This window comes from Staurois parvus, unplaced genomic scaffold (genome assembly GCF_062004578.1).
Source record: "Staurois parvus isolate SC_StPar_1 unplaced genomic scaffold, SC_StPar_1.0 ptg001302l, whole genome shotgun sequence".
NCBI lineage: Eukaryota > Metazoa > Chordata > Amphibia > Anura > Ranidae > Staurois > Staurois parvus.
In genome coordinates this window covers 2,220,747-2,248,690 of record NW_028319098.1, presented here as the reverse complement: position 1 = coordinate 2,248,690, position 27,944 = coordinate 2,220,747, and the positions used below count along the sequence as shown (strand labels likewise).

The following is a 27,944-nucleotide window of genomic DNA, read 5'->3' as shown; positions in this document are numbered from 1 at the left end:
AACAATCCAAAATAACTTTATTATAAATAAAACACTTTTTATTCAAGGTAGTTGTAGGCAGTGGTATACATGCAAATATCCCCGAAAAAGTCTGATTTCAGATAATGAAAAACATAAAATATCCATTTACACAAACAGTCCACAGAAATGTAGGCACATTTGTAGTTATCTTTAGCTGAATGAGATTCTAAAGTAACAGCAAGACGTATCCACAAGGAAAGTTGTGCATGTTAGAAGGTACAAGATAATAATATTATATGAATAGCAATTTCCTATCCTGCTGGCAGCTTTGTAATCAAAATCATTTCTAAGAAATATTCTGTATAAATAAGGATTACATGTTACAAATAATCCTTACAGCAAAATGTAGTGATGACATTAAAACTCTTAATTTATTTACCAACAGTACAAACAGCAAAACTCATATCTGCTGATATAATCTTGTATGATTGTTATGGGTTACTATACACTGCTGGTTTTTTCTATTTTTGTGTTGGCATTTTGCCGACATTTAGCTGGTTGTTAAGGAACGGGCCGGTAAACTGGCTTCCCAAATCCTTAACCAATGACTCATCAGCTTTCAGCGGGCTTCCCCTCTGATGGCTTAATGTAAACAAAAGAATTGCAGGCAATTGAAATTAGAGAAAAAAAAACCAAGCATGGGACCCCCCAATCCCCCCAATCCATCCTAGGCCCTTCGGGTCTGATGTGAATTCTAAGAAGAAACTCACTCCAAAATGAAAAAAAATGGGGTGGGGTCCTCCCCAATCAATATCAAACCCTTAGGTCTGGTATGGACTTTGATGGGAACCCCACTCCAAAATTTAATAAGAATTTAGTGAGGGTCCCCCTAAAATGCATACTAGATCATACTAGGCTGAGCATACAGCCTGGGATGCCAGGAAAGGGGGAGGGACACATGAGCCCCCCCCCTTGGAACCATACCAGGCCAATTCCCTCAACACTGAGGGGTGCTTTAGGGTAGGGGGGCTCCCCCCAAAAGCACCTTGTCGACAGGTTGATGGGGAAAAGGGCCTCTTCCCCACAACCCTGAGCGGTGGTTGTGGGGGCCTGCGGGTGAATTATCGGAATCTGGAAGCCGACTTTAACAAAGGGCCCCTCAGATACCAGCCCCCCATGTGAATGAGTATGGGGTACATTGTACCTCTACTCATTCACCAAAAAACTGTCAAAATCAATAAAAGCACAGAGACAGTTTTTCACATGTCCTTTATAAAAAAAATCAAAAACAATGTCCCCGGAAGTAAATTCAGTGTCAATCACGATGAATGCTAACCAACCGGTAAAGAAAACACGGGTCTGAATCCGCAGCTGGCTCCCACCGGCTGACAGATCTACCTCCTAAAAAGATAAAATGCGGCGTCATCGACAGGTTAATAGTAACTATTTGCCAATATTTTCTGAAATGCACCTAAAATATTTACTTGATCAATATGCTAAAAAAATGATATGATATATACTCACATAAGAAAGCAGAGATACATAACACATGCTACAACAAATCATCCTTCTAATGAGCTTCCAGTTTCAACTAAAGCACAGACATTGGAAGCTTACTTAAGGAAGTGCAAACAGTAATGATAGAATGCAATACGCAGTACTCTGCATCAACCAATGAGAACAGATTACTGTGGTCATATATCAGTAAAATATCTATTATTGATGGGCTGCTATGGGATACTGAAGCTTGGATACCATATTGTCCTTGTTATTGTGGTACTCAGTTTGCTCTCAGGTTTGAACTTGGTTATAAAGGAAACATTAACAGACATGTTTGTTCAGTGTTAATGCCCAGACTACCCTGTTAGTTACAATCTGAATGATCTAATTCTCTTTCCTACACCATGTATAATGATAAACTAGGAGTCAGTTGGATGTGTATAGGCTTGAGTCGATTGAATTGAATATGATTAAAATTATTGATTGAATTGAATATGATTAAAATTAAGTCATCACCTAGATTTGACAGGATTATGGGAGAGAAAGCAATAGTTACAAAGATATTAAAGTGTTGCTAAACCCAGGACCCGGAATTCACTCAATCTGGTCTCCCACAGTACACACTACATGGAAATGCAATTATTTTCATAAATATAAACTGATAAATACCTTTTCTCATCAGCAGTTAGAGCAGTCTTGTCACTTTTATCAGTGTCAAGCAAAGCACTGGTTAAAACGTGTAGGAGGAGTTTTCTTTTTGCTCTAGGAGGATGCAGAACCCCTGACCTCTGTCTGGACAGTGCTGATTGGCCCTGTGCTCACATGCACTCTCCCAAGAAAAAAAAAACCTCCAACAATACACACCAAACTGAGCATGTGCAGAGTGTCTCCACATGATGTCTTTTCAGGAGATAAGAGGGGGGAACTGGAAGAAGGGGAGTATCAGAGAAGTCAGGATCAAACAGCATTTTTACACAATGCAGAGGATTAACCTCTTAGGGTCCACAGTGAGTATAACAAGCATGCTTTACTGCATATACAGACTGATTTTACTGTAGTGAGTTTAGAAACACTTTAAGTGTTTGTCTTCCCAGTTCTAAAGTGTAACTGAACCAATAGTGGAGGTACACCTATTTATTTAATCTCTTAGCCCCCTTGCCAGTCACCCTTCTCTGACCCTTGGCACTGCACTTTTTGGCCTTTTTGATTCATGAACACATATCCATAGCAGTGTTAACCAATAAGTTCTAATCTAGATGGTTTATGTATCTCTACAAGGATGCATATTAATCAAAATCAAAGCAAGTTTAGAAATTTACATAACAAACGACTGTTCTGTAGATATTTAAAGTTGAGTATAAAACCACTACATCTTATTCAGAGCTGCTACCCTGCCTAGAGACCCATTGGGCCTTAATCCGGCTCTGCAGTAAACCCTTGGTACATAAAAGACATGATTTGGTTTAGCTACAAACAAGAAGATTGAATCACCCAATAAAGTTATTTTTTTCAGATGGGCAACTCCACCCATCTTCTATAGCTGTTAAAAGGGACTCTTAATCTCCCTGGTGTGTTTTTCACCTGTAACTGAAAAACCCATGGCCGAGACGCCGTTTGCACCTTTTTGGTGAGGCAGCACACTATACTAGTGTCCTTTTGAATGCCATTCCAATGCATTAGGGCAATGCAGCTCCAACAAACATACATATGTTGAAGCGCACTACAACACATGGTGACACATTGTCGTATGTTGCATATGGTGCGATGCATTGCCAAAAATGGTACCTGTCCTTTTTTAAAATGACTTGGTGCATTGCCACCCTATACATTTGAATGGGCTGTCTTAATGTATGCAAAAATGTTCATTGACACATGTGCTAACACAATGTACCAGGACACCAAGTCCTGAATGTTCTTTGGATACGGATACGGATTTCGTCAGCCACAGCAGCATAACATCTTTTGACAAATGCTGCCAGGAGGGAGTCTTCTTTGAGTGCTCACCAAAACCTAAAATCTACCCTGTCTTTGATTCATGGATACTGTAGTTTCAAATGGTTTATTTTTTGCTTATTCTGGAGATACAAGCCCCTGATAGAACCACTAACAACTGGCAAAGGGGAAGGAATATTACCAGAAGGGTCCCCATTTTGTAACAATCTCAACTTTTCCACGGATTCTCAAAGACCTCATAACTTTCAATGCTGCTGTGAGAATTATACCACCACCCACTCCCTATAAGAAGAGGCAGGCTGGGACAACTACTCTCTCCAGCTAAACTCTCTGGAATGCCGACACCATAGTTTCTACCTCTGCAGCTCTCCCTATCCATCTGACCTTCGACTACCAATTAGGTAAGATCTCACAGTTCTCCATTGCCACATCATGATTAAATCATAGCCCTTTCCTGAACCATTCCTTCTCCTAGTTATGCAGCCCCTCTGGCCATTTTTCTGCTTCGGGTCTAGATTTTTTGAGTGGACTGATCCTAATAAGTAATATTTTCAGCATGAAACCCTTTTCGGTAACTTGTCTACACCACTTTTTTAAAATAGGAGAAAAACAGACATTTTAATCGCAACAGCTTTACTATGATGCCATTTGCTCCAGCCTATCATGGACAGTATGTATTGAAAATGTACCAATCCATCGTCATAAGTAAAGAGGAGCATAACCAGCTTGGAGCTGCACCTAATTCCACATCACACTGCTGTGTATAGGGCTTAAACAAAGGAATGTGACTGATCCTCTCGAAGGCTTAAAGTGCTTCTAAAGCCTAAACATTTTTTTTACATTAATGCATTTCTTGCATTAAGGTAAAAAATGTTTAGGCATCAGTTTTGGCCACTCACCCCCTCTCCCCTTTACTTACCTGAGCCCTCATTCAATCCAGCGCTGTGCATATTTGCAGCCCTTCTCTCCTATCACTTCTGTGTCTCATTGGCTTTGATGGGGCACTGGGAACCATTGGCTCCCGCTGCTGTCAATCGAAGTCAGTGATGAGGGAGCAGGGGGCGGGGCTAAGTCTCACTGTCTGTCAGTGGATGGAGCAGCAGGGCTCAGGAGTGAGCATGCACAAGAGCCCCTATGGGAAGTGGCTTCCTATAAGGATACTGGACAGACAGGAGGAGCCAGGAGCACCGTCAGGGGACCCAAGAAGGGAAGGTTCGGGGCCACTCTGTGCAATGCCATTGCACAGAGCAGGTAAGTAAAGAAATGTTCGGTATTTAAAAAAAAAATCCTTTAAATCACCTTAAAGTGGTTGTAAACCTTTACATGTACCAAGTGAAGAGACTAGTCTCAGCTGATACACAGAGATGAAACAAATCATCTTGTGCCTGTTTATCTGCAGCCCTCTCTCTTCTACAGTGTCCTAAAACACACAGTTTACACAGCATTTCAGAGCTCCAGAAAGCGAGGGTGGGGGGAATCTGACATCACACACTGCAACATAGGTCAGGAAGCTGACTGTAACCTGAGACCTGAGTGGAAAGAATACAACTCCCTCTACAAAAACCCATAGAGAAAGATGTACATTGGAGGCTGTCATTCCCAGGCTGTGTGCTGGAGCTCCCCTCCCTTGTCCCCCTCCATCTCTTGGGGTTGGCATTAGCTGTCAGCAATTATGCAGATAGCAGAGCAGGAAGCAGACACAAATCACACACAGTGCTTTGGATTGAAACAAATACGCTCTAATGAACACCCTTTGTTCATTTTTCAGGCAAGAGGGTTATAACCACTTTGAAGCTGAACTGTTGGCACAATTTTTTTTTTATTTAAACGTATTCCTCAATAGCCAATAAAGTATATAAAACCACTTTGTGTGTACTAAATGCACTTGCAAAGCCCCATGTGACCCCATGTTAAAATAGTGGTGATATCATCACTGTAGTGTACATAGCCTGTGCAGAGAGAAGCATTGTGGGAGGGACTCAGGAGACCCACCCACTTCAGACAGCCTACAGCAAATTTCAGACAAGACCAGTCACCCTGCACAAGTAGAGAGAGTAGCAATGACTGGTCTTTATTACAGGAAGCTCCTGTAGAGAGGCAAAGTTTCAGTGGGATACCACACAGATCTGGAAGAAATACACAAAGAACGCCAAGATTCAAGGAAGAATACAAATGCCTCTTGTACATAGATAATATTTGTTTAGCTTGGAGTTTAGCTTTAAAAGCAGTGCATTTAATAGAGTTGATCCATAGTTTGATATAAACATTACATACAGAAACACTATACATATATTAATAACATATTAATAAAAATGTCAAGACTTACAGAAAAAAAACCTATTAAAAGGACCAGTAAAACAAAATACAGATCAATGTATGTACTTACTGCATTTATATCTGAAATATATGCAAGGAAACCTTTTTTAACTGTATTACTCATTTACCATTTTTTTGGATAGACTAGGAATGATTAGAACCTTTGTCAACTTTATACTGCTTTCTGTGTCCTTTATGGGGATTCTTTTGTTCTGGTGACTACTACCACAAAGACAACATGATGGAAAACCCAACATTTTACAGTTGTCACCATAGATGAGGGTAAATCTTTCAATGGGTAATCTGTTGAAGTGAGAGCTGTCTGGGAGGAGATTACCCCTATATAGAAATGTTATACTACTTGCTTCTAATAGACAGGAAGTGAAGGGAAATCTCTCCAAACAGGCCCAATGAACAAACATAAATTGACAAGGTTTTACCCATTCTCTGCTCTATCCAAAGTTTTGGCTGTACATACACTTTAAGATCTGTTTATATAAACCAACCTGAAATTTACAATATGTTGACTGGCCCTTTTGCAATTGACAAAAACATAAGACCTTATTTCAGTAGTAATAAGCAGCTTTTTAGTTAGTCCTCAGTTAATGTTGGCCATCTGTATTTCAACAGGAACTGGAGCTCCAAAGTCCAAAAGTTTATTTTTCCAAAATATGGCAGCATAATGGATAACAAAGCCTCATGTGTCACTGGATGTCAGCTTGTTATATTCTCCTCCAGGCACCACTGTCAACTGAACAGATTCATCTTCATTTCGAGGTCTCTTAAAGCTAGCTCGAAATTTAATCTCAGGATCGGGGCAGAATAAATATTGATAGATAAAAGCAGCAAGGACACCACCCATCACTGGACCAATCCAATAAATCTGCAGAGAGGTGAAGAAAAAGAAGATATGCAACATACTGTATAAAATGTTTCATTTTGGAAATTTTCCTTTAGTGGAGGTAAAGTGAAAAGAGGTAGGGTAGAGCATGGGGAGAAATGAGAGGGAAGACGAGAGAGGAGAAGAAGAGGACAGAAAAAAGAGGAGGAGGAGAGTGGAGGAGAAATGAGTGGAGCAGTGAAGGGGGAAGATAAAAGAAGTAGGGAGGGGAGACTAGGAGAGGATTGGAGCGGAGAAGGGAGGGGTGGGGAGGGGAGGAGAGTGGATCAACAACTTTCCGTCTGGCCCATGTACATAAACGGCCAGAAGGGAGCAGTGCAGGCGTGGGTGGCCCTTTATAAATGGCCTCCGCATTCCCTGCCTGTGCAGGAACACCGATTGCTGTACAGGGCCTCTGTGTGAGGTCCTGATCATGTGATCACTGATTAGCCAAACAGTGATCACATGAATAGTAGTAAGCAATATGTCACTTGCTGATCACAGATGAATGATCACAGAGGTCACATGGTACAAGGCTATTCACAACAGCCTTGTACCATGTGACAAGCTAGGACTAATCACAGCTCTCACAGTATTTCTCAATGGCTGCAAGAATGCAGCCAGAGAGAAGGAGAAATGATTGCTTTTACAGCCTTCATGGGTGTAAAAGTAATCAGTGTAAAAAAAAAATCTTCATCACCCCCCACAAGTAGTGCAGTGTCACTATGGTGACACTGTACTGCTAGGGTGACAGTATGGTAAAAAAAACTCCATAAATAATAATATAAAAAAATAAAATAAAAATTTAAAAAATGTTTTGAAAAATTATAATTTTTGGTTATAAACTAATTTGGGTTATTTTGTTTTTACTAAAAAGATAGCTGAATACATTTTGGCCAGGATTTATGAAGAAAGATTATTTATTTGCAAAATTTTATAAGAAAAAACACTTTTTTTTTTCAAAATGTTTGGACTTTTTTATTTATATAGCACAAAAATAAAAATCCCACTGGTGAAGTTTTATCTGTCTCAAAAAAATGCTAAAAACTTCATATGGGTACAGTGTTGCATGACCGTGCAATTGCTATTCAAAGTGTGATAGTACTAAAAGCTGAAAATTGCCGTGGACAGGAAGGGGGTGAAAGTGTTTGGGCTTGAAGTGGGTAAATGAGAAATGAGGTGAAGAGGAGAAAGAGAAAATAAAGGAGAGGTGGTGTGGGGAGGAAAGGAGAATCAGTAAAGAAGAGAAGTGAAGGGGGGAAGAAGAGAAAAGAAAGGGAATGAGAGCAGATTGTTTGAGATAAAACAGGGGTGTCCAACCTGTGGCCCAAGATGGCTATGTATGAGGCCCAGGACAGGTATGTGTGTGGCCCAAGATGGCTATGTATGCGGCCCAAGATGGCTATGTATGCGGCCCAAGATGGCTATGTATGCGGCCCAAGATGGCTATGTATGCGGCCCAAGATGGTTATGTATGCGGCCCAAGATGGTTATGTATGCGGCCCAAGATGGCTATGTATGCGGCCCAAGATGGCTATGTATGCGGCCCAAGATGGCTATGTATGCGGCCCAAGATGGCTATGTATGCGGCCCAAGATGGCTATGTATGCGGCCCAAGATGGCTATGTATGCGGCCCAAGATGGCTATGTATGCGGCCCAAGATGGCTATGTATGCGGCCCAAGATGGCTATGTATGCGGCCCAAGATGGCTATGTATGCGGCCTAAGATGGCTATGTATGCAGCCTAAGATGGCTGTGTATGCGGCCCAAGATGGTTATGTATGCGGCTCAATGTAAAATCATAAACTTTATTTGGGAATATTTTGATAAAAATGCATTTACACTTAGCAAACACATGCGGCTGAAGAAAAATTTGACAGTGGACTTTTCTAAGTTTGATCTTCCCACTCTTCACAGTCATGCCTTACTCATGGCATCAGTTCTCAGCATCACTCATATTTGTGAGCAACTATTTTCAAGGGTGAAGCACCCAACATTAGAAACAAAATATCTGATGAGCAACTTGAATTACTACTACATCCATCAAACCAAATATTGACGTGTTAGTTTATCAAAACCAGTGTCAAATATTGCCCTCTTTTTCTTTTATACTAAAAAATATTACCAGAAGATGAGGTTTTATTACTCAGATAGGTACATTATCTACATCAGCGATCATTAACTTGAGATCTGCCTGACTTTTCCTGCTCATCAGCTATTCTCATTATTAATGTATTTTATGTGCGGACCAAGACAAGTCATCTTCCTCCAATGTGGCCCAGAGAAGACAAAAGGTTGGACACCCCTGCTATAAAGCAATATTTGGATGAAACTAGGCTAGGTTCACATTATTGCAGTCTGCATGTAGGCAGTCCATTCATTTCAATAGGCTGCCATACCCTCAGAAACACCAGGAAAGAGGTCCCTGACCCATTTTTTCGAATTATGTTGCACCGGAAACGTATTGTGGTTACCAAAGCGTGAGAGGTGCCGTTAACCACTTGCCTATCAGGCACTTATACTTCTTTCCTGCCGAGGCAAATTTTCAGCTTTCAGAGCTGTCGCACTTTGAATGACAATTGCGCGGTCATGCAACACTGTAACCATATGAAATTTTTATCATTTTTTTTCACACAAATAGAGCTTTCTTTTGGTGGTATGTTCTCACCGCTGGGTGTTTTATTTTTGTGCTATAAATAAAAAAAGAGCAAAAATTTTGAAGAAAAAAAGTTTCTTTGTTTCTATTAGAAAATTTTGCAAACAGGTAATTTTTCTCCTTCACTGATGTGCGTTGATGAGGCTGCACTGATAGGCAACACTGATGAGGTGGTACTGATAGGCGGCACTGATGCAACAATGATGGGCACTGATGGGCACTGATAGGCGGCACTGATATGCAACAATGATGGGCACTGATGGGCACTGATGAGCTGGCACTGATATACAACAATGATGGGCACTGATGGGCAGCACTGCTGGGCACATGTGGTTGGCACTTCTGGGTGGCACTGTGGGCACTGATCATCAGTGCCCTGATTATTATTTATTACAAATACTTATATAGCGCCATCAATTTGCGCAGCGCTTTACATATATATTGTACATTCACATCAGTCCCTAACCCTCAAGGGGCGTACAATCTACGGTCCCTAACTCACATTCATACATACACATACTATGGACAATTTAGACAGGATCCAATTAGCCTAGCAGCATGTCTTTGGAGTGTGGGAGGAAACTGGAGTAACCTGAGGAAACCCACACAGGCACAGGGAGAACATGCAAACTCCAGGCAGGAGGTGCTGTGGCTGGGATTCGAACCAACAACCCTAGTACTGCCAGGCGGAAGTGTCAATCATTTAATCACTGTGCTGCCCATGCCCTGATGATCGATTCTGATCCCTCCTCTGACAATTGCCGGTTATCGGCACTACTTTCCTCACGCTGTGACAGTTTGAGGAAAGTGCAGCCGATAACCGGCAACTGCATTTATCGGTGATCTGCTGTGTCATTGGACACGGCTGATCACGTGGTAAAAGGCCGCTGTCATATGAAATCCTCCCAGAACTGTCCAGCTGCAGCGTAGCCGTCATTTGGCTATTTGCAGTTGGCAAGTGGTTAAGAGTTGATGGTACCCCTGTGCATCTGCTATAGTGCAGTGCGTTTCTCTTTGGCTTGGGAACGTGTGCAATTTCACGTGTATTATCCATCCACAGACACGTGAACCTAGCCTAAAGTCCAGCTAAAACTTTTTTAGGTTTTTCGAAAGAGTAGGGAAGGGACAGCACCTGAGTCATGTACAGGTGAAACTCGAAAAAATTAGAATATCGTGCAAAAGTTCATTTATTTCAGTAATGCAACTTAAAAGGTGAAACTAATATATGAGATAGACTCATTACATGCAAAGCAAGATAGTTCAAGTCGTGATTTGTCATAATTGTGATGATTATGGCTTACAGCTCATGAAAACCCCAAATCCACAATCTCAGAAAATTAGAATTCAGAATATTGTGAAAAGGTGCAATATTCTAGGCTCAAAGTGTCCCACTCTAATCAGCTAATTAAGCCATAACACCTGCAAAGGGTTCCTGAGCCTTTAAATGGTCTCTCAGTCTGGTTCAGTAGGAATCACAATCATGGGAAAGACTGCTGACCTGACAGTTGTGCAGAAAACCATCATTGACACCCTCCATAAGGAGGGAAAGCCTCAAAAGGTAATTGCAAAAGAAGCTTGATGTTCCCAAAGTGCTGTATCAAAGCACATTAATAGAAAGTTATGTGGAAGGGAAAAGTGTGGAAGAAAAAGGTGCACAAGCAGCAGGGATGACTGCAGCCTGGAGAGGATTGTCAGGAAAAGGCCATTCAAAAGTGCTGGGGACTTTCACAAGGAGTGGACTGAGGCTGGAGTCAGTGCATCAAGAGCCACCACACACAGGTGGATCCTGGACATGGGCTCCAAATGACGTATTCCTCTTGTCAAGCCGCTCCTGAACAACAAACAACATCAGAAGCGTCTTACCTGGGCTAAAGAAAAACAGACCTGCTCAGTTTTCTGATGACAGCAACTTTTGCATCTCATTTGGAAACCAAGGACCCAGAGTATGCAGGAAGAATGGAGAGGCACACACTGCAAGATGCTTGAAGTCCAGTGTGAAGTTTCCAGTCTGTGTTGATTTGGGGAGCCATGTCATCTGCTGGTGTTGGTCCACTGTGCTTCATTAAGTCCAGGGTCAACGCAGCCGTCTACCAGGAGATTTTGGAGCACTTCAGGTTTCCTTCCGCAGATGAGCTTTATGGGGATGCTGACTTCATTTTCCAGCAGGACTTGGCACCTGCCCACACTGCCAAAAGCACCAAAACCTGGTTCAATGACCGTGGGATTACTGTGCTTGATTGGCCAGCAAACTCGCCTGACCTGAACCCCATAGAGAATCTATGGGGCATTGCCAAGAGAAAGATGAGAGACATGAGACCGAACAATGCAGAAGAGCTGAAGGCCGCTATTGAAGCATCCTGGTCTTCCATAACATCTCAGCAGTGCCACAGGCTGATAGCTTCCATGCCACGCCGCATTGAGACAGTAATTGCTGCAAAAGGGGCCCAAACCAAGTACTGAGTACATATGCATGCTTCTACTTTTCAGAGGTCTGATATTGTTCTATGTACAATCCTTGTTTTATTGATTACATGTAATATTCTAATTTTCTGAGATTGTGGATTTGGGGTTTTCATGAGCTGTAAACCATAATCCTCACAATTATGACAAATCACGGCTTGAACTATCTTGCTTTGCATGTAATGAGTCTATCTCATATACAAGTTTCACCTTTTAAGTTGCATTACTGAAATAAATGAACTTTTGCACGATATTCTAATTTTTTGAGTTTCACCTGTATATATTTGTGGTCTGTGTCCCCATTGCAGGTACAGGGAGTGATGTGAAATAGGCTCTCTGTTAGGTTATTGTTACTGTCTGTTACTCATCTCCCTGTCCCAGTGACATCTGCTCCCCATATTTTTGTTCTGCTGTCAGGAAACAGGGACAGGAATCAAGGTGAGAACTTAGACAAGGTAACAGACAGCAATAAAAATGTAACAATAGAACTTGCAGTATTTTCTCTTATACAGTAGTAGTTTTTGGAGAACTAATGACTTTGAGATGAATCCAGTTAAGCAACTCCTAATAATTGTCTTTCTCTAGGTATACCTGTATATAATGCATACAAACCCTTTCACACTTACCCAATGGCTTTCCCACTGGTTAAACACAAGACTTGTTGCTAGTGATCGTGCTGGGTTCATGCTGGCACCCGTGTACTGAATCTAAACAGGAGGTAAAAAACAAGATATACAGTAATTAAAAATAGGAATATAAACATACAGTAGCTAAATATTCTTCTGTTTTTCTTGATACAGTAGCTAAAGTGCATCTATGAAGATAGGAACAAGCATGCAGTCAGTGAATTCTCTACTCCTGTTCTGCCTACACTTCCAGGTCACTGACTCACTAAGCAACGAAGTAAGAATCCGAAGTAAGTAAGAAGAGCGACTTCAGGAATGTAACATGTACAGTCTGGAGGAAAGAAGGAAAAGGGGAGATATGACAGCAGCACATGATACGGGCAGCACAGTGGCTAAATGGTTAGCACTTCCGCCTGGCAGTGCTAGGGTCGTTGGTTCGAATCCCAGCCACGGCACCACCTGCCTGCAGTTTGCATGTTCTCCCTGTGGCTGCGTGGGTTTCCTCTGGGTACTCCGGTTTCCTCCCACACTCCAAAGACATGCTGGTAGGTGAATTGGCTCCTGCCTAAATTGTCCCTAGTATGTGTATGTATGAATGCGAGTTAGGGACCTTAGATTGTATGCCCCTTGAGGGTTAGGGACTAATGTGAATGTACAATATATATGTGTAAAGCGCTGAGTAAATTGACAGCGCTATTTAAGTACATGAAATAAATAAATATGACTGAAACCTTTAAATACATCAAGGGGGTTTATAAGGTTCAGGAGGGCAGTATTTTCAACATGAAACAAGAACACGGGGACATGACCTTACACTAACTGGAGGAAAGTTTCAAAACTAATCTCAGAAAGTACTATTTTACTGAAAGAGTATTTGATGCTTGGAATAAACTTCCAGAAGAGGTAGTGAGACAGTCAACAGTAAATAGCTTTAAACATGCGTGGGACAAGCATAGATCTATACTCAGACCAAAAAATTAACTAAAAAAAAACAAAACAAACAACAAAACCCCCAAACAACCAAACCCCCCCCACCAAAAAAAACCCAAAACAAAACAAAAACAAATGGCCAGACACGATCGATGGACCTCGTCCTTTTTCAGCCATCACTTTTCTATGTTTCTATGAATGACAGAGTTTGCACAATGTTCGGCAGAAGTCATCAATGGCAGTTTCCATATTTCTATATTCTATAATAGATTTCCTTTAAATAAAGGTCATATACATTGATGGAAGACTTTTATATAATGAACTTTGGAACTTGAAGTTCCTATGGTCTGCACACCTGTCACCACCACTCCTTTTACCTAACCCATCAAACTACACATTACTAAAATATTGCTTTTGGGAATAAAGTCCCTTGAGGCCAGATTCACACTTGAGTGTAGAGTCTATGAGCATTTTTCTGTGCTTTTTGTCGCGTGACTTTTACACATTTTTGCGTGTTTTCATACAGAGTTTTTCAGGCGTTTTTGAGCTTTGGAGATTTTACATTAGCCAATAGAGAAAAAATATCATGTGTTGCAGCATTTGTTGCTAGGTTTTTCAGCTTTTTTAGCTTTCCCATCAGCTTATTTTTTTTTTTTTATTAGGGTAAGGGGTTAAAGTTAAGGTTAGGGTTACAATTAGAGGTTGGGTTAAGGTTTGGGTTAAGGGTTAATATTTTATTTATTGTCTTCTTATTTGTTTATTTTGTTAGGGTGTTAATACTACTACTACTGATACTACTAAAATAAATACACAATTAAAGAAGTAAAAAAAAATCATAATTAAATGATAAATACAATAAATGAACTGTTAACCCCTAACCCTTAAAAAAAAAAAAATTAATATTAATAATAATAATAATAAACATCCTAACACAAAATAAATACATATCATTATTATTAATAGTAATAATATAAATATTAATAATAAATTATTATTATTAATTTATTTTTTGTGTTTTAGTTTGAGTATTATTATTTTATTATTATTAATAATAATAATAATTTATTTAATATATATTTTTAAAGTTAGGGGGTTAAGGTTAGGGGTTAATTATTATTTTTATTTATTTTTTGTTTTACATTTATTTATTCATATATTTTTACTATTTCTTATAACATTTTTTCATTTGAGTAGAAAATCAAAAATGCATGATGAAATATGCAAAAACACACAAATCTCGTGTTTCCATTCGATTCTATGCAATTAAAAGCAAATCTGCCCGATCTGAGCAATAAAAAAAGCTTGTTTGAGCTTAAGGTGTTTGGCTTCAGGAGACTTGGAGTGGAGATGTAAACCATCTCCATTGAAAATAATTGAGTTTTTCTGCTCAAGTGTTTTGGAGCTTCGAGCTCTGTGAATGGGGCCTTACACTTATGATGGAATTGGCAGTTGCCCAGGAGACTTCATGCTGTGCATTGAGATAACTGTCCTGGTCTACTACATTAAGTGAATAAAAAGGAAGGATAAAAGAAGTAGAGTAAATTGCTATGATAAATTTCTATTACAGGATCACATAAGTACTCTTGGGTCTGTATCATACAAGTAAGTGCCAGGTTCAAGGACTGCAAATATACTACTGTCCACTGCCTGTAAGAGCATGTCCCTCCACAGAACCTTTGTTTCAGGAAGACATGTTTTCTCTGCTTATATCGGTGGTGTCTTACTGCTGCCAGTGAAAAGTTCAAAGCTGTTTAATAAACAGGACATTGCAATACTATCTCTGTGAAAAGTTGCATTAAGCACCTGTAAGACATCACCATGATAATCAGGGAAAGGAACATAGGGATTGTTCACAAGGGTACTTAGCAATGTCTTGTCTGAGGAAACCTATGATGCACAGTGAAGGGTCATAGGATATTCCTCAGAAATAGGTTAAATGAAAAAAAAAATGTACAATCCAAACTTCTAGTTATATAATAAAGCATATCAAATGTATTAAACATTGGGTTAAAAAAAACCTGTAAAAACATCCTAGATTTGTTTACTTTCCCACAGTGCCAGGGATCTGTCATTTAGTGACAGGAGTGCTGCAGGGAAACATCATTGGGTGGCAGGTCATTATGACTGAATATGGGTGTACAACGCTGGATGACATGATTAGGAATGGATCAATGGGCTTGGGTTCAGTTTGCAAGAGGATCAGCAAAACCAGTGAGTTCTGCAAAACCCCCAACATTGTAACTAAATATGGTCACTGAAGTCAACTGGGATCCCTGAGCCCTATGGTTACAATACTACAGCAGCTAGGAATCTCTCATTTAGTTACAAGATGGCAATAGGGAACGGCATTGTCATTGTCAGTAATGATGGATTTACATTGTTAGTGACAGACAAGATTGACATTAGATCTATATTGGGGGCATTGTAACATTCACATCTTTGCTTTTTTTGGAGTTAAGGGTAGGGTGGTATAAGTATTCAGGGGTGATAATGTGTCTCTGTACTCATTCTCCTGGGAGGGGGCAGACATCTAGGGCCCTGCTTATTATAAGGGGGCTTCTAGTATGCCAAAAGCCCCCCCTCAAACTTCACTTTTTTTTGGTGATCCCAATTTGGGGAAGATGCGTGTAGGCAAGTGCCTACTTATAGTAAATAGTTGGCTATATCCTACCTCATATTTTCATTACAGTATGGCCTTGAACTGGTTAAACATGTTTAGTGTGTATTTTGCTACGAGGCTTCCCAAAAGGTAAGAAGGGGTTAATGTTGCTGGTTCCTGGGTGTTCATGGCTCTGCCCCCTTGTGGTTGGCTATAAATACAAGAGAAGGCATCCTTACTGGGTTCTTGCATGGGGAATTGCATGGAAAACTGCTGCCACATGTAACACTGTTCTCAATTTTGAGCTCCCCCCATGGTGGGTATCCAGTCAGGGTACCGGAGAGAGAGAGAGAGAAAAAAAGAAAGACAAAGAGAAAGAAAGAGAGAGAAAGAAAGAAAGAGGAGACAGAGAGAGAGAAAGAAAGAAAAAAAGGAGAGAAGAAAGCAAAAGAGAGAAAGAAAGAAAGCAAAAGAGAGAAAGAAAGAAAGCAAAAGAGAGAAAGAAAGAAAGAAAAAGAGAGAAAGAAAGAAAGAAGAGAAATAGGAGACAGCGAGAGCGAAAGATCTACAAGAAAAAAAGAAATAAAATAAATAGGAGGGAGAGAGAGAGAGAAGACATACTGTATGCTGACAGATCACCACTGGCGCTGGATGAGATGAGGGGGGGTGCGCTGGAGGAGATGAGGGAGGGGGCCGGTGAAGGAGATGAGGAGATACCACCTAAATACCTAAATTTATGAAGAAATTTTATTTTTTTATTGGATATTTAACATAAAATAGAACTTTTTTTCCTAAATTTTCAGGCTGTTTTTGTTTATAAAGCAAAAAATAAAAAACCCAGTGGTGATCAAATACCAGCAAAAGAAAACCTCATTTGTGTGAAATAAATTATATACATTTCATTTGAGTACAGTGTTGCATGACCATGCAATTGACAGTTTAAATAACGCAGTGTTAAATAACAAAAAACATGCCCTAGTTGTGAAGGGGGTAAAACTTTCTGGAGGTCATTTAATCCACAATTGTTTTGTACACAGAAAAAGATGAGATGGTGCCAAGTGACCATGCAAATGCTGAAAATTTACAGTACCCAAAATAATCAAGAAACAACTTTTCGAAAGACCTTACAGCTCATCAGTTTAGATTTAACCATAAGGGAGGCTTCACAGTGCCCCAGTGTGGTCCCGCTGTGTTTGGGAAACCCATGGGGATTGACACCACAAATGAGTTTTGTGAAGGAAATAAGTATTTGATCCCCTGCTGATTTTGAATGTTTGCCCACTCACAAAGAAATGATCAGTCTAAAAATCGAATGGTAGGTATATTGGAACACAGAGATATAATAGCAAAAAAAAAATTTCAAAACAAATGCATGTCTAACAAATTATGCACTGATTTGCATGTTCATGAGGGAAATAAGTATTTGATCCCTATCATTAAGCAGGATTTCTGGCTACCAGGTGTCTTTCATACAGGTAACAAGCTGAGATTAGAATCAGTCTCTTAAAGGGAGTGCTGCTAATCTCATTTTGTTATCTGTATAAAAGACACCTGTCCACAAGAGCAATCAAACAATCATATTCCAAACTCTCCAAAGACCAAAGACCTGTCCAGGGATGTCAGGGACAAGATTGTAGACCTACACAAGGCTGGACTGGGCTACCAAACTATTGCCAAGCAGCTTGGTGAGAAGGTGACAACAGTTGGTGCAATCATGGAAGAAACACAAAACAACTGTCAGTCTCCCTAGACCATGCAAGATCTCACCTCGTTGAGTGTCAATGATCATGAGAACAATGAGGAATCATCCCAGAACTACACGTGAGGATCTTGTCAATTATCTCCAGGCAGCTGAGACCACAGTCACCAAGAAAACAATTGGTAGCACTCTACGCCGACAAGGATTGAAATCCTGCAGTGCCCGCAAGGTCCCTCTGCTCAAGAAAGCACATGTCCAGGCCCATCTGAAGTTTGCCAATGAAGATCTGAATGATGCAGAGGAGGTCTGGTTGAAAGTATTGTGGTCGGATGAGACCAAAATCGAGCTCTTTGGCATCAACTCAACTTGCCGTGTTTGGAGGAGGAGGAATGTTACCTATGACCTCAAGAACACCATCCCAACTGTCAAACATGGTGGTGGAAACATACTGCTTTGGGGGTGTTTTTCCGCTAAGGGGACAGGACAACTGTACCGCATCAAAAGGGATGATGGACAGGGCAATGTATCGTCAAATCTTGGGGGAGAACCTTCTTCCCTCAGCCAGGGCATTGAAAATGGGTCATGGATGTGTGTTCCAGCATGACAATGACCCAAAAAACACAGCCAAGGCAACAAAGGAAGAAGCACATTAAGGTTCTGGAGTGGCCTAGCCAGTCTCCAGACCTTAATCCGATTGAAAATCTGTGGAGGGAGCTGAAAGTTCGAGTTGCCAAATGTCAGCCACCAAACCTTAATGACTTGGAGAGGATCTGCCAAGAGGAGTGAGCCAAAATCCCACCTGAGATGTGTGCAAACCTAGTGGCCAACTACAGGAAACGTCTGACCTCTGTGATTGCCAACAAGGGATTTGCCACCAAGTACTAAGTCATGTTTTGTGAAGGGGATTACCGTATTTTGCGCTCCATAAGACGCACCTGACCATAAGATGCACCTAGGTTTTAGAGGCGGAAAACAAGAAAAAAAATATTCTGAATCAATGGACTGCAGACATAGTACTGGAAAATACCAGAGACTGCGGACACAGTACAGGAAATGACCAGAGACTGCGGACACAGTACAGGAAATGACCAGAGACTGCGGACACAGTACAGGAAATGACCAGAGACTGCGGACACAGTACAGGAGATGACCAGAGACTGCGGACACAGTACAGGGAATGACCAGAGACTGTGGACATAGTACAGATGACCAGAGACTGCGGACACAGTACAGGACATGACCAGAGACTGCAGACACAGTACAGGAGATGACCAGAGACTGCGGACATAGTACAGGAGATGACCAGAGACTGCAGACACAGTACAGGAGATGACCAGAGACTGCGGACACAGTACAGGGAATGACCAGAGACTGCGGACACAGTACAGGGAATGACCAGAGACTGCGGACACAGTACAGGGAATGACCAGAGACTGCGGACACAGTACAGGGAATGACCAGAGACTGCGGACACAGTACAGGGAATGACCAGAGACTGCGGACACAGTACAGGGAATGACCAGAGACTGCGGACACAGTACAGGGAATGACCAGAGACTGCGGACACAGTACAGGGAATGACCAGAGACTGCGGACACAGTACAGGGAATGACCAGAGACTGCGGACACAGTACAGGAGATGACCAGAGACTGCGGACATAGTACAGGGAAAATGCCAGGGACATAGTACAGATGACCAGAGACTGCAGACAGTAAAGGAGATGACCAGAGAAAGCGGACCTTTGAGGATGGAGGGGGAGCGGGTACCTGAATTTGACAGGTACCCGCTCCCACTTCCGCAGAGTTGTCCTTCCCTCTTGTGACCTGTCATGTGTCCCAGAAGACACCGGACCATTCACAAAGCGCAGCGCTTCTCGCGCATGCGCAGTGGGCACCGGGCTGTCACAGAAGCCGGCGCGGGAAGACCGTACAGCGCTGGAGCGAGGAACAGGTAAGGTCATGCAGGAGAGAAGAGCTGAGCTGCCGGCCCGATATTCTGACATGGTGGCGGCAGAAATACCAGACCGGCCACTTTATATTCGCTCCAGAAGACGCACTGACATTTTCCCCCTTTTTTGGGGGGGGAAAAAAGTGCGTCTTATGGAGCAAAAAATACGGTAAATACTTATTTCCCTCATGAACATGCAAATCAGTGTATAATTTGTTAGACATGCATTTCTTTTGAATTTTTTTTGTTGCTATTCTGTCTCTCAGTGTTACATCACACCTACCATCCGATTTTTAGACCGATCATTTCTTTGAGGGTGGGAAAACATTCAAAAGCAGCAGGGGATCAAATACTTATTTCCTTCACTGTAAAAGCAATCTATAGACAGGTGAACAAAACTAATAGAAGCTCATAGCTGCTATTGCAGTCATGAGCTTGTTTTACCTTCTTCAAGCTCTGGACAAACTAGACACATTCAACAACAGGTCAAGCAGGTACATTCCTATTACTTTCTCTGTACTTATCACTGAGCATTTATTGTCTTCAGAGAACACAAAATATTCCTTGTTTTTTAGTTCCTACCTGGTTTATCACCATTAATTGAACACCTTATAAGGGGCTTATCACTAAGATAAGCAGTGAAAAATCTTCTCCTTTTCACGGTTTATTAAACATACACCTAAATGATGCAATCAGGGTGGAGTAAGACACATTCCTGTACTCCCCACTAGTACAACAGGTTATTTGTATTGGGGAAATATATCAATACTGTAACTTGAAAACACTAAAAATCATGTGACAAGTATTTACACATCAACAAATATTTCACATTTTGTAAACTTGGTTGTGGGAGGCAAACTAAAAATTCAATCCTCTAACTTACTATCAGTGAACTGTACAAGTAGACACAACAGATAAATAAGACATTTCTACTAATGTTCTTTAAAAGAGAAGTATGGCCAAAGATTTTTGGCCATACTTCACTTCTGGATCACAGGAATGTACTTTCTATTGCACTCCTGTGACCTAGAATCAGCCGAGCCACTCGAGTCCCTGTAAGGATCCTGAAATACCGTTGGGATCCACCCAGATGCCTGACTGGCAGCTGGCTCAGCCTCTCAGAGCACCCTCCCCAGCCTAGCACTCCATTGAGTGCTGGAGGGACAAAGCAGAGAGCAGTAAGCCCTGCTTCACATATATGCGTCCGTGCAGGCCGCGTTTTGCACGGACACGAGAGCCCATTCATTTGAATGGACTCCCATGCTCCGTGACACGCAAAGAAGAAGTCCCTGCACTTCTTCTGAAAACGCAGCCCGCACAGGAACCTCGGTTCCCAGCACGGCTGCTTTTTCCAGTGTGGGCGGCCTGCCATTAGAACTAACGCGGGTCTGCATTCCTCTGTGCGGGTGGTGCAGCTGCACGGATCTTCATGCGGATCCGCAGCAGACCCACCTGCACAGATGTGAACCTAGCCTAAGTGATAGTCACTACTCTCTGCTAAGAGGTGACTGAGAACTGAGTGATCAGCAATCATGTGATTGTTCAGTTCTCAGGCTGAGAGCTGGCAAGGGACAGCTGCAGCATCAGACCAATGCTACATCAGGGAGGCGAGTACAGATGTTTGCTTTTTTTTATTATTTACACACTTCTCTTTTAAATGTATCTATAGCCAAAATGTAAAATCATACGATCATATAATCCCTTCCATGTTTTATTTCAATTATTTCTAGTCTATTATTAATATGATTCATCCACATTTACTTCCTTGAATTCTGTGACACAGACACTATGCGATGTAAGTAGGTGCTGCTGTGTCACACATTTCACAGAGCCTGCCTTCTGAACCACAGAGGTGCTGAGTGTAGGAGCTTCAGGAGGCGGAGCCAGTACAGGAATCACTGCTTGCAGGGAGAAAGGTACCATGGGATATGTAGTCCTTAGAAATGGAAAGTAAACAGCAGAGTAGAGTCTGCAAAGCATGCAAGGAATGCAGAGTCTGTTTAGGTTTGAAAACAAACAAAAAAAATGGAAAAGGTTTGTGTCCATTTCACTTTTTTTTTTTCTTTTGGAACTGAATGGGATGGATTGCAGGTACAACAATGTAAATGGATAGATCAAACGTAGGTCCGTTAGGCTCCATTTTTCTCTTCTGCAATAAAATGAACTTATCTGCCTATTCACAGTATTCTACAGAATGTATACTGAGCTGCTCATGCGCAGCTCAGCTTACATTTCCATCCCAATGCCATGCTCAAGAGTCGCTTCATCCTGTGCTGGCCAATTAAGACAGTCAAAGACCTGCACCAGGGAGAAGCCAGAGAGAAGATGCTGGTACTAGTGAGGAACCTCACAGATGATGGACTGTTGGAGTACAGGAGAGTAATCTTGACTTTAGTTCCTATGTAAGTTGTCACAGGAACAGGAGGTGAGGGAAATCTTCCAATAGCGGAACATGTTGCAGTGACAGTTGTCTACACTGGGATTTTCTTTTGCAATGGAAAGATTTCCTGTTATATCTCTAAGATTTTAAGTAAAGGGAATTTCCATGGTTGGACACAAACAGCAAAAACATAATTGGGTCTTAACCACTTCTTAATAAAGGAAAACAAGAAAAGGTTTGACTTTACATTCACTGTAATGGTGCTTTCACACTCCAAAAACACATAGCTAAGCTACATGGCTCACTTAAACAACCTCTAGAACGTGGGGATCTGTATTTCCTTCTGATATCTGTTCTCCCTGTGTCTGCATGGGTTTCCTCGCACACTCCAAAGACATGCTAGTAGATTAATTGGTTCCTGCCTAAATTGACCCTAGTATGTATGAATGTGAATTAGGGACCTTAGATTGTACGCCCCTTGAGGGTTAGGGGCTGATGTGAATGTACAATATATACATGTAAATTGATGGTGTTATATAAGTACTTGCAATAAACACATAAATCAATGTCTGTGATACTGCTCGGCCCTGCCACAATGTAAATAGTAGCACTGCAAGAGAGACCCATGAGGTTTATAATTTAGTTTCATGTTTTGAAATGATGGTGGAACCCCCCTGCAAGTGTTTCAAATTTTATTTCATTTTAAATAAAAGTGGATGCTCTGCTTCATACCTTGCACATACTGTATGATGGGTGCTTTAAGTATTGTGATGTCCGACCTGCTCATAAGGTGCACTTTATAGGAATAAGAATTGCCACTGACAAATGTACTCTTTCTTTACATATAGGAGATTTTCACTTTTGTTCACCTACATGTTGCTTGTTGTTTTTGTAACCAGAACATTTATGGAGCATTTGCTTTGTATTGTTTGAAAAAAAATTAACAAACAGATTGAAATGTAAATAAAAATGGGCCATCATGTCTTGAAAACGCACTTTCTGGTTGGTGTGAACTCACTGAATAGCTCTACACCAAGTTAACTTCATCTAGATCACATGTCCTTCTAGGACAGAGATGTCCATGGCCCTCAGCAGACTATATAAAAATTAGCCTAGTTTCTATCAAAGGTTTTAGAACAATTCCACTTACTGCAAAAAGATGTCCAATGGTAACTGAAAAGCCAATGATTAGAGGAATGGGGACTTTAATATCAGTCCTTTTCTTGTCGCATGAAGCAAAAATTGTGAAGACCAGCTGAAAAGTGATGATCGTTTCCACCAGGAGAGCTTGTCCGTGTGAGATAGTCACATTCTCCTGCAGCAGAAAGAAAGCTTTAGCATTTGAATGAACTATTTGTGAATACATAATTTCTTCCAGAAATAGCGGCGTTTAGGCAGCTGGCAGCAGTTGCCATATTGACCAATAACCTATATAGTAGAGGCAATTTTGTACAGATCAGAAACCGCTCACCCATTACAAAACAGAACTTCCTCAGACCACCCAGTAAAATGTGAGATAATACTACTAGTTATACCATGACCTGGACAATGAGAACTTTCACAGATGAAGTGATGACAAATAACTCCAATAATATCTGAGACAGCAAGAAAACAGCTTTTTATGTGGAACCTCTTTTTTCATATGGAACAACCTAGTATCACAAAGTCAGAAAATGAGAAGAAATCTTTTCTGTGGGGTTACAACCAAAAGGTAAGCAAAATTATGATAGAGAGTATGACCCTGCCCCTGCCCTGGAGCTTAGATGGAGGTGTTATCCCTTCATTACCTGGAGGTTATAGGAGGTTGTAACCCTTCCCTACCCTGGAGGTTAGATGGAGATTGTATCCCTTCCCTACCTGGAGGTTAGATAGAGGTCATAACCCTTCCCTACCCTGGAGGTTAGATGGAGATTGTATCCCTTCCCTACCTGGAGGTTAGATGGAGATTGTATCCCTTCCCTACCTGGAGGTTAGATAGAGATCATAACCTTTCCCTACCCTGAAGGCTAGATGGAGGTCATAACCCTTCCCCACCTGGAGGTTAGATGAAGGCTGTATCCTTCCCTACTTGGAGGCTAGATGAAGGTTGTAACCCTTCCCTACCCTGGAAGTTAGATGGAGGTTGTAACCCTTCCCTATCCTATCAAAAATGTCCTAGTTGTATTTAGGCTTTAAAGAGACTCTGTCACTTTACCTACTGAGTGACAGATTCTCTATAAAAGACAAACGCACGCACCCTAACCTGCTGATACTCCCCTAAAATGCGTGAAATTAACAATGCTTTAGAGGATGGAAGAGCATGATACCTCCTTTCAGACTGCAGTGTTCAATCCTGAGTGGCCAATTACCAGGCCCAAATACTGTAAGTGGCAAAAGTCATTAACCCTGTGCAAGCTCCAAAACCATCCAACATGGAGAAGGTTAGAGCTCCTGACTACAACAGACATATGGAAAAGTGGGGGAGCATAGGAAGATGAGTATCAGTGATGGGGGTTGTTCGGGTTGTTCTTTAAAGTGTTACTAAACCCAGGATCCTGCATTCACTATATCTGGTCTCTCACAGTACACAGAACATGGAAATGCAGATACTTTAGTAAATATAAACTGCTAAATAACTTTTATCATCAGCAGTATATAGCAGGCTTGTGACTTCTATCAGTGTTTGGCTGAGCACTGGTTAATCTTGTAGGAGGAGCTTTCATTCTCCTCTGACTGTCCTATGAGGCTGCATGACCCCTGACCCTCTCTCTGGATAGTGCTGATTGGGAAAGTGAGAGATTGCACCAAACTGAGTATGTGCACAGTGCCTCCTAGGGCTCTGTACTATCAGCAGATATATTGGGGACTGTGGACGAAGGTGAGGATCAGAGAAGACAGGATCAAACAGCCTTTTTAAACAATGCGGAGGATTAACCCCTTAGGTTACACGAGGAGTATAACAAGCATGCTTTTACTGCATATACAGACTAATTTCACTGTTGTGGGTTTAATAACACTTTAAACAGGCATACGTAACAAAAGAGTATTTAAGATGACATACCTGCTGAAATGTAACAATTCTACACTGCATTTTAATAATAAAGTACAATCACAGAATTAAATCTCAATATCAGTAGAAATCAAAATAAATAATCAAATAATCCATTTCCGAGGCTGTTATGGCGTTCCTTGCTGTAGGGCACACCTTTGCTAGAGAACAGCCTTTCCTAACTCCTTCGGGATCTCAAAACAGATTATGATTCCTGATTTCCAAGGAGAAAAAAAGATTTAATTACAGGAACCATATCAATAATTGAATATGTGATTCTTTGAAGAAACCTGGGGAAAAAAAATAAATGTGTAGGATTTATTCCCATATTATTTTAGTGTGTCTGCATATTGTAAGTGTACTGTTCTGTGACATTATAGCTTTGCAGTATATCTGTGCTTACATGTAGGGCTGGCTGTATTTTCCATAGGGCACAGTACTAGGTGTTCCCCACCTAGGACATCTTATCTGTGTACTGAAACTGCAGTATGAAAACAGCTGTCTCATCCTTTTTAACATAGGGAACCCTTGATATAACGTTTAGTTTTCAGGGAACCCCTACCAGTAATTACTATACCAACGGCTCTGGACATATTTGCGTGGTGACTGGTGGGAATATTGTTTTTTAATTGGTGGATAGTGAGAAACATCACTGGTGTCAGTGGTAAAAACTGATTAATGCTCAAGGAACCCCTAGAAAACTCTAGAAAAACTCTGGTTGAAAAAGGCTGGCTTAAAAACAAAATTGGTAATTACGGGAGTGGGAAAGCATCACTATAAAACAGCATTAGACCATTCCCAGCTTTATTTTCTTTTCAGTATCCTTTGAGAAAATTAGTAGGATGACTATATTTTCCTATACAGACCCACAATTTCTTACTAAAACTAAAGATCTGCTACAAAACTAGGGAAGACTTTCAAGCTCTTTCCTCTATCATTCTTTACACTCACCTTGGTGACACCGACTGGCCATTTCTCTTGTGGGGTAATGAGGGCCACTGCTCCAGCTCCAGCTATTGCCCCCAGGCACTGAACGAGAACATAGAAGAGTCCTTTTGCCACTGAAATTTTCTTGGTACATATCATGGCCATTGCTACCGCAGGGTTCAGGAAAGCTTCACATATATGTCCAAAGCAGTGAATTAATATGGCAATACTCAGTCCAAAGCAGAAGGCAATGTGGGTTTCACTGTTTCCTGTTACATTCATATTTGCTGTGGATCCCAAACTAATTACCAAAAATAAGAAGACCGCTAAGAATTCTCCAGCCATTGAAGTCCAGAATTCTCTGGTCCATATTCCCTTGAAGGCTGTCATTTTGCAGCAAGAGTTGTGAAAGGACACTCCAGGAGTAATGAAAGATCTTGTAGGTGGGGGGGGCTCTTCTATTTGAAAAAAGGCAGCAGAGAAACAGGTTGAGCAGGTAATGACGTGTTGGGGACACATCCCCTTCCTTACACTTGAAACGTCTTGCTAGAAATAACTTTTCTGTCTACAGCCTGAAGGAATGTGCTGTGATCTCTGAGAGGAGCAGGCCTGTAAAAGCATGGATGAGAGGGATATAGAAAAATCTAAAGAGGGTTATTGTGAGTCACTGCTGCTCCCACCCAGATCATCTTTACCAACTTTGTTGCTAGAACATTCTCTGCAGTGTCCTGTGAAGTGTCTTGTGTGTAGAGACATGGGGCCTGTAATTTCTACGAAATCTGAATAGGCAAGATAAATACTAGAGTACAATATTTAATAGTGAGTGTTTCACATGGGTTATTCTTTTCTAATATGCAAAGGAAGCTAAATCTGCTAGGAACGTTTACAGAAAAAAAGATGAGCTTTGACTTTAAATTAGTATTTCATTTAATAACGAACATACGGATTTAGGGGGAGCTAAAAAGTGATTTTGCTTCCAAAACCCATTGGGAGGGAAAGATACAGAGGTGATAGGCAGACTGGAAAACCACTAATTTATCAGATTCTATTACATTAGACAAATAAATGGAAAGATACATTTTATTTCACGATATGTATGTTTGCTCAAAGCGTATTTCAGTCCACTTACTGTTGAATGACTCTTGTTGGAAGTCTTCCAAGCATCAACTATTCTTTCAGTAAAATAGTACTTTCTGTGAACCCTCCTCCTGTCAGTCATGTCTGTGTTCTTGATTCATATTAAAAATACTACTTTCCTGAACCTTAATCACATGCATAAAGCTGAACTCTAAGAACAAAAAACATAATTTAAATATTTTCCCAATAACCACAATTATACAAATCTACCTTGTGTGCGGATTACTGCACTAGTATTCCATTGAGAACTACAAATCTGTCTACTTCAGTGGCAGACAGGACTTGTAGTTCATTAATTCGCAGATGCCTTTAAATGGATGATGCAGACGTATAGGCAGAGCTCCACACAGCCGTACCAATTTTAAATGTGACAGCAGGAGAGAAGAACCAATCTGTTATCTGTCTTTAGACTTATTCGGTCTTTTCAATTTTGTTTTGTGAGGTCTACAGAATTTAACACAGTATTCTAAATGAGATGATATATAGGGGAATCAGGACCTCCTTCAATCTGCTGGTGATTCCTCTATATAAAGATCAATATAGGAGAATAAGGACCTCCTTTCTCTCTCTCTCTCTCTCTCTCTCTCTCTCTCCCCAAAAAAATTGTTGCAATTACAAATGTTTAGGCATTCTCATGTTTATTTCTTTTGTTTGCATTGATATGATACAAAAAAGTGGAGAAATAAAAAGCCAAATCTAACACATTCTACACAAAACCCCAAAAATGGACTGGACAAAATGATTTGCACCTTCTCAAAGTTGTAAGAAATAATTGCTTTCCAAGTTGATGATGCTCCTGTAATTTGTATTTAAATTCTCCTGTATCAACTAACGGGCTGACGATATAGAAATCACACCAGCAACCAGTTAAAATGGTGAAAGATCAACTCAGTCTTTCTGCTGTGTCTCTGTGTGCCACATGGAGCATGAAGAAGAGAAAGAG

General features: G+C 41.0%; 1 protein-coding gene across 1 annotated transcript; it reads right to left on the bottom strand.

Moving 5' to 3' along the window:
- LOC149437151 (aquaporin-4-like) lies at window positions 1-26,604 on the bottom strand. Its single transcript, XM_089660989.1, has 4 exons — window positions 25,889-26,604; window positions 23,060-23,224; window positions 12,354-12,434; window positions 1-6,613 (listed from the first exon to the last, which is right to left on the bottom strand). The coding sequence occupies exons 1-4, from the start codon at window positions 26,381-26,383 to the stop codon at window positions 6,428-6,430; spliced, it is 927 nt and encodes a 308-aa protein (XP_089517115.1). The 5' UTR covers window positions 26,384-26,604; the 3' UTR covers window positions 1-6,427.
- Window positions 26,605-27,944: the final 1,340 nt, after the last annotated feature.

Excerpts from the sequence above, each read along its gene's own strand:
- LOC149437151 (XM_089660989.1), bottom strand. The coding sequence starts at position 26,383 with ATGTGTCCCCAACACGTCATTACCTGCTCAACCTGTTTCTCTGCTGCC. Across the intron at positions 23,225-25,888 it reads GGCCAGTCGGTGTCACCAAG|GAGAATGTGACTATCTCACA; the intron begins GTGAGTGTAAAG and ends TTTCTGCTGCAG. Across the intron at positions 6,614-12,353 it reads ACCAGTGGGAAAGCCATTGG|ATTTATTGGATTGGTCCAGT; the intron begins GTAAGTGTGAAA and ends ACCTCTCTGCAG.